The 7500-nt window shown below is 40.4% G+C and overlaps 1 protein-coding gene across 1 annotated transcript in view; it reads right to left on the bottom strand.

Moving 5' to 3' along the window:
* The window catches only part of ASCC1 (activating signal cointegrator 1 complex subunit 1), a 220346-nt gene that overhangs the window by 29226 nt on the left and 183620 nt on the right, over positions 1 to 7500 (bottom strand). The window contains exon 8 of the mRNA XM_007940643.2: positions 5478 to 5563. Coding sequence (XP_007938834.1) covers positions 5478 to 5563 — 86 coding nt within the window. The remainder of the gene's footprint in view (positions 1 to 5477; positions 5564 to 7500) is intronic.

Genomic DNA, 7500 nt, shown 5'->3' with positions numbered 1-7500 from the left:
ATTAATGAAATACTTGAATTACTCTCATTTACATCTTTTAAGAAAAATCTCAATGTGGCTAGGTAGATTTAAAATATATTTTCAGAGAAAACACTAAAAAAAAATAATAGTTATTTAGTATTGCCAATCCTCTCTCAAAATTTAAAGATAATTAGATACAAAATAGAAAAAGCACAAATTCATCTATCTCCCTTTTACTTGGATTATATTTTCCAGGAATTTTTTTAAACGTATCTAGAGAAATGGCATTGCTATGGTGTCCTCTGATTTTGGACCTATAGTACCTTCTATTTCTTCCCAAATATATCACTATGCCTTGACTTGTACCAAATCACCCCCTCTGGTAAATACAACTTAGGCTCTAATCTTTCCTCTTCACTCTGCAGTTAAGAGCTATGCTTTTGCACAGTTATTATCGTACCCCAGTTCAATCTGCTGATAGCACAATCTTGGAATATTGATTCTACTGCTTTAGGCCATGTCATAAGTCCCCCAAATGGACTGTCATTCTCTCTCCAGAAGCTGACAGTTAATGATCATTCTACTTCTAGCTAGCAAGGGAGCAGTTATTTCCTGGTGGTATGTCTTTAGGTCAGCATGATTTCTCCAGTTACAGGTTTATCACTGCCTTACGGATATACAAACAGCATCTCTGTTGCTATCTCTTAGATTGGAAATGGAAACTCTCTGACGGGACACTATCCTATTAATTTGGCCTGGGTCTTCACTCATATATCTTCCTTTCAGAGCTACATGTGAGGTTTCCATAAAAAAACTACCATAACTAAATATTTTTGTTCCTTTTCTGGCTTGAAAGACACAGGAAAATGAATCTTTACTTGTCAGTTCTTCTTTCAAAGTCCTTTTAAGGGTAATAAAATTCTTATTTTCCCTAGGAATTACCAGACACTGGACTACTGCAGCTGCAACAATTCTCAAAAGAGCTGTACGAAAGAAAAATGTGACATCCACCCCCAAGTCATTAGAGATTTTTTTTCTCCTTATTAAGGCCCCCAGAATACATAATATTGCATCAAGCCAAAAGGACCAATTCTCTTCATGGAGTAGAATAGCAATTGGAGGTTACTCATTAAATTCTTACAGCAATGAGCAATGACTTCTTTCTCATTTTGTTTCTTTGAATAGTAGATGAAGTTGATTCTTTCTTCCCAATGCTGCTTCCCATCACCAGCACTCCTGATCCTTGACCTATGCAGCTATTAATATGCTAGACACATATGCTTGGGCTCCTTACCAACCAATGCATTTAACCTTTCTGTTTACTCCGAGTCAGTTCCTATCTTGTTAGTGAAATTGATTTTTTTTTTTCTTTCAGAACATCATAATTTTATTTGGTATAAAAAACTATATATAATCTACTGATTTTCTGAATCCTATTTTTATGTCAAGGGTTTCAGGGGATGTTTTGGTTCTCTAGTGCTTTTAGCACAGAAGATACCACAAATGGGATGGTGTTCAAAAACAGGGATTTATTCTCTTATATTGTAGGAGGCTAGAAGTCCAAGATCAAAGTGGCAAACTCTAGGGGCTGGGTGAAAGCCCCTCAACCTTGGGCTTCTGGTCTGCCGCTTGCTCCCGGCCCACTGAAGATGGAGGCTCTTCTTCACTCAGGCAGGTGCTGGCTGCTGAGGCTGGCAAACCCAAGGTTGACAAATAAAAAGGCACAGTCTCAAAATTATTAAACAACATGGCAGGCCACTGGTTCAAGTCCAGAAAAAGTTCCAAGATAGACAGGGCATGTTGTTGTTGTTGTTGTTATGTGCCGTCGAGTCGGACCTGACTCATAGTGACCCCTCCTTGGGTTGCCAAGGCAGTTATCACTACGGAAATATATTGCCCGATCTTCCTTCCGAGGAGTGGGTGGTGGGTTTGAACCACCAGCCTTCTGGTTAGCAGTCAAGTGCCTTAGGCACTATGCTACCAGAGCTCCCAGACAGGGCATGGGAAGCTGCTGAATGAAGACTCAGCTACATGCAGGGTCCAAGCATGCCAAAAAGCTTCAGAGACCCTTCTCAAAACTTCTTATATACGGGAAGCAGACCACATCTCTAAGGCAGCTACTCAGCTGCTCCAGTAGAGTCCACCATGGAGCTGATTACCAGTCTCATCATGGGAACTAACTACATCCAGCTGCCTAGCCACTCTCAAAACCAGGCTCAGCCAAGTTGACACACAACTTAGCTACCACACCCACCATCTCTGGGCATGGGTTCTCATGTTCTGATTGAGCACCTGTTTTTGGTAATTCCCAAAGATGAGCTGACTAAAGCTGTTTCCCAAATATGGTTTTTATATTTTGGTTATGTGGAATAATTGCTGGAGCCCATAATTTACCTATTATTCTCAAAGAAAAGTTAGTGCCCTTGCTTGAAAAGAGGTAAAAGATGCTATTTTCTGGAGCTAACAGTTAAGGAGGAAAATAGTGAAAACTATACTAACTATATACCAACTATTCTACAACCTACTTTGATGAGTAGCAACTGGGGTCTTAAAAGCTTTCGAGCAGCCATCTAAGATGCAACTATTGGTCTCCTCTCATCTGAAGCAAAGAAGAGTGAAGAAATCAAAGGCATCTGGAAACAAATAGCCCAAGGATATGATGGACCCCAAGGCCAGAAGAACTAGATGGTGCCCAGCTACCAATGCCAACCACTCGGAAAGGGATCAAAACTGGAGATCCTGGATACAGTGGGAAGAAAAACGTTCAAAAACACAGTACCGACCAGAATTACTGGTCGTATAAAGACTGGTAGAACCCCCATGACTATGGCCCCAGGTTAGCCTTTGGGCCTAGAAGTGGACTCACTCCCATGGATTGGCTCTCAGCCCAAAGTAGAAAGACCTACATTCAGAACTTAAACGCCAAGGTGATTCACCCCCCTAGTCTAGGGAGATGCACCTCTTAAAGCAATCAGCCATGAGACAGCAGAGGGGCAGCATTCACATAGAGGGAAAGCTGGACAGACAGGAATGCACAGTTAAGAAGGGCACAGAGAGGGGTAGTCACAGGGAGGGGAGAGGAGGAGAGTTTTTTATGATTGGGGATGGTAATCGGGGCGTGAAATCAAATGGCATGAACTGTTGACTGTAAAACAAATTTGCTTTGTAAATTTGCACCCAAAGCACAATAAAATAAAATAAAATAAGGACAAGGTAGAGCTCTGGTGGTGCAGTGGTTAAGGCATTTAGCTACTAATCAAAAGGTCGGTGGCTCAAACCCACCAGCCACTCTGTAGAAGAAAGACTGGGTGGTCTGCTTCTGTAAAGATTTACAGGCTTGGAAACCCAATGGGAGTCACTATAAGTCAGAACTGACTCAATGGCAGTGAGTTTGGTTTTGTTTTTTTCATACTGCAGGGCACTGTTACAACTATCTGTGTTCGGAGGCATTCTCCTCTATACTCATAATTCACCCCCTGTACTTTGCATTGTTATTGTAATTGACTATTAACCATCTGTACCCTAAAAGACAGAAGCTCCTGGAAGGCAGGGATGGAGTCACAACTGTTAAGCTCCATGGCACAAGGCCTGGCAAAATGTGTTTCTGTTGATGTCAGTATTATATTCAACTCCAAAGTCTAATTTTTACTTAGCTAGTTTTAGACTAACTGGTACTCCTGTTGCCCCAACATTTATGAAATGAATTTAAATTAGACATTATACGAGTCCAGACAGATATGCTCAACTTCAAATGTCTAATGAACTCTGCCTAAACGTTAAACATCTTTATGGGAGGCAGCAAAAACAACACTAAATTTACAAGTTGTGAGTCTTTTTGCTCTGATTCAGACTCTGCTACTAACTAGCTGGGTAACCTTTGGTGAGTCACTATATTTGGATCTTGTGTCCTTAGGGATTAAGGTGGGAAATTGGACTAACTGGTCATCAAATGCCTTGCTGAGCCCAGTCCTAAAACTAACTAGGCATGAACTAGTTGTGGCTACTACTGATACAGTAAGCTTCTACCAACACTAGAGGGCGCTACATTCATGTCACCACTGGGGCAGCTCCAGGACCTTGAGGCAAAGCATCTTGAAATGGAAAACTCATTTTCCAGAATAAGAGAAATTAAGTATCAAGTGAGACGTCATACTGTTCATACAGCCACCCCACAGGCTTTCTGCCATCACCTCTCTTACAGAAGTCAAAGCGCTTCACATCTGAGTTATACCCATATACCTTTTGGACTTTAATTTTATTTCCAAAAGAACCAAACTGGCTTTGAGTCATTCCTACAGATTTCTTCCCCCATTCAGACTTCTGTCTTTCTGAATCAAAGTAACAATGACAAAAAAGCAAACTAATTAATGATATTACTAGAAAAGCCATGGGGAAGGGAGATGGAGGAGGAAAAAGAGAAGAATATTCTCATTTGCTACTGAAGTTGTGGCCTGGGAAAATTAGTATGTAACTAAACTCATTAGCGGCCTGCTACTCAAATTCAAAGCTATCAACACTACTTTAAAAACAAGAAAAATTATAAGATACCAAGGATAGGAAGGAACCAACAGAGCTCGGCAACATGGGAGCTGCAATGTTTGCCCCAGTCTCTGTCTCTGCCATGCTGGACTCTGTGGTAAGTTCTTCAGAGCTGCTGAAGGGTGATGTCATTAATTAAGAGACAATGATGTCATGTTAGGCATGTCACATGATAGGTTAAGGAATGGAGGATGCGATAGGAAGGAAAAGAAAAAAATAAATAAAGCTGAAGCTTATTCTGAAGTTATTACTTTCATACTCTCTCCCTGTTCCAAAAATACCGTGGCCTTGAAAATGTTTGACCTAACCCACTACAGCAGAAGTGAAATGAAGAACCAAAAACCTCTCAATGATATCAACTTGTTTCTTTTTGCCCATGGGCACAATGGCATGTTAACCTGATAAAAAAAGGCATAATTTTTGGATATTACAGAATGTGGTCTGTAGGGGAAAGATAAATACAATCTAGAAAAATTCAACATTCAGAAAAGCCAAGCTCCACAGTCAGAAACAGGCCACCTACTATTTAGGACATCAGCTGTTCTTGAGTAAAAATAGATTATATAAAGCAACTTTAGAGGGTGACTTTGTGGGTGAAAAGAAAAATCTACTAGAACAAAACAATTTATTTCCACTTGAGAAAAATGCAAACTCAACCTTCTAGAGGTAAATAAAGTGCAAAATCAAACTCACCAGATTAAAATCGCCTTATTCCTAAGGATCTGAGTAATTGGGATCCCTAATTGTCTCTTAAATCATCAATTTCAAGTACTCTAGAGTGCCATAGCATCAATAGAGTCAAGAGGATTTCTCTTTACTTTTTGAACATTTAAAAAAAAAAAAAATTAACAGCTCTTTCAATCAATAATACTCATGGGAAATATACTGTGTTGTCAGGAGGAGGATGACTTGTTTTTCTCCCTTATTCAGGGCATACGCCAAAGGAAATTTTCCAATTCAATCTGCTTCATACTGACCTTTAAAATGTTCCGGCCATCAAATGATTCTCTTTCCTTGAAGATATATTTGCCATCCGGCGTATAAAGATTGTACCTGCCTTCAGCTGTAAATATTCCAAATACAATGTTAGAACAGCAATTTGGGTTATTTATCTGTTTGTTTTCTCTTGGTCTTGGACTTCTAGAGTCCAGTTATCAGTATCTTCATATACTGACAGAGTGGCATGTGGAGAGAAAAACATCAGGCAATGAGTCAAGAGATGTGCTTTCTACTCACGGCTCTACCGTCAACTCATTCAATATCCATTTATTCATTCAACATTCTCCAAGTACTCATTTTGTGTCAACTGTAATGAGTTATATTCTTAGGCAAAGTATGTCTCCTCTATGGACCTCAATTCCTCATTTACAAAGTTAGAGGTCAAAACTAGGTGTACACAGACATCAAAGATGACCCCTTTCATACATACAGTAGTACTGTGTTGTCAGTGAAGGCAACCATTGATATACAGGTGAATAGATGGGTGCACAGGCTGAACTAGGTATGTCTATGCAGAGGGGGCTGTGCCCAAGACCATGTATAGGGTTGGCAGATAATGTTTCTGCAAGCGTATTTGTATGTTCTTTAAGAATACCCAGGTATATGGAAGAGCTGACAAGGGACAAGGGCACTTGTTGGCCACAGTCAGCTACCCAGAGGGAGCAAATAGTTGGACCTGTGGGCTCGGGACCATAATCGGGGACATACATCAGGCTCAACTGACATAACATACTACCCAAAACATTGTTCTCTACATCCTACTTTGGTGAGTAGCAACTGGGATCTTAAAAGCTTGTGAGCGGTCATCTAGACGCAACGATGGGTCTCTCCTCATCCAGAGCAAAGAAGAACGAAGAAAAATAAAGACTCATGGAAACAATTAATCCAAGTGACTGGTAGTGATCCTCAGCCTATATGACTATAAGACCAGAAGAACTAGATGGTGTCTGACTACCACTGTCAACCACTTGGAGGGGGATCTCTGTAGGAGATCCTAGATAGAGTGGGAGAACAATGTGGAACAAAACTCAAAATCTTAAAAAAAAAAAAAAAAAAAAAAAGGACCAGTTTTGCTGGTCTGATGGAGCCTGATGGAACCACTGAGACGATGGCCCCTAGCTGCCCTTCAGGTCTGGAACTGAACCTACTCCTGTGGCTTCCAGCCAAACAAAAGACAGTATATGAACTGAACATTTACATTAGGTAGATACACTCCTGGAGAGATCAATCATGGGAGAATAGAAAGGCTGTGTATGTCAGGGAGACAGTTCAGGGGGTAGGAGTGCATGGGAGGGAAGGACACAGGGAAGAGGTAACTATGGGGAGGAAGTGGGAGGGGAGTAGTTGCATTGTGGGAAATTGTAGTCAATGTCATAAGACACAGTGGATGTGAGCTCTGTATGGAAAGTAAATATGCTCTGTAAACTTTCACCCAAATTGCAATGAAAAAAAAAAAAAAAAGATTACAGTCTTAGAAACCCTATGGGGAAGTTCTTTAAAAAAAAAACAAACCTAGGTGTACTCCAAAGGTTCACTGAGGTCTAAAAACTCAAGATCCTATATAAACTGCTTTGCAATTTTAAATAATATATAAAATACAAAAAAAAAAAAAAGAAGAAGAAGAAGAAGAAGAAGCACACATTAACTAGTCAAAAATGCAAGCACCTAAGTTTTGGGTTGATTTAAGAACTCCCCCTAAATAAAGAAAGACCCCTTTAGATGCAATCAACGGTATCATTAGAGATGTTCTATACAAAGATTCAGCAAATCTATGACCTAGCCTAATCCAAGCTGTATTCTAGCTCCTTGAGTTTAGTTTGCTAATCCCAAAAAGGGAGGAGCTGTGGTAGCTCAGTGGTTAAGTTTGGCTGCTAACAAAAGGTTGGTAGTTTAAACCCACCAGCTGCTCTGCTGGAAGCTCTGGTAGCATAGTGGCTAAAGCACTTGACTGCTAACCAGAAGGCTGGAGGTTCAAACCCACCAGCCACTCCTCGGAAGGAA

Source organism: Orycteropus afer, unplaced genomic scaffold, assembly GCF_000298275.1.
Source record: "Orycteropus afer afer isolate SDZICR_OR568_19922 unplaced genomic scaffold, OryAfe1.0 scaffold00070, whole genome shotgun sequence".
Classification (NCBI taxonomy): Eukaryota; Metazoa; Chordata; class Mammalia; order Tubulidentata; family Orycteropodidae; genus Orycteropus; species Orycteropus afer.
This window is presented reverse-complemented; position numbering and strand designations above follow the sequence as displayed.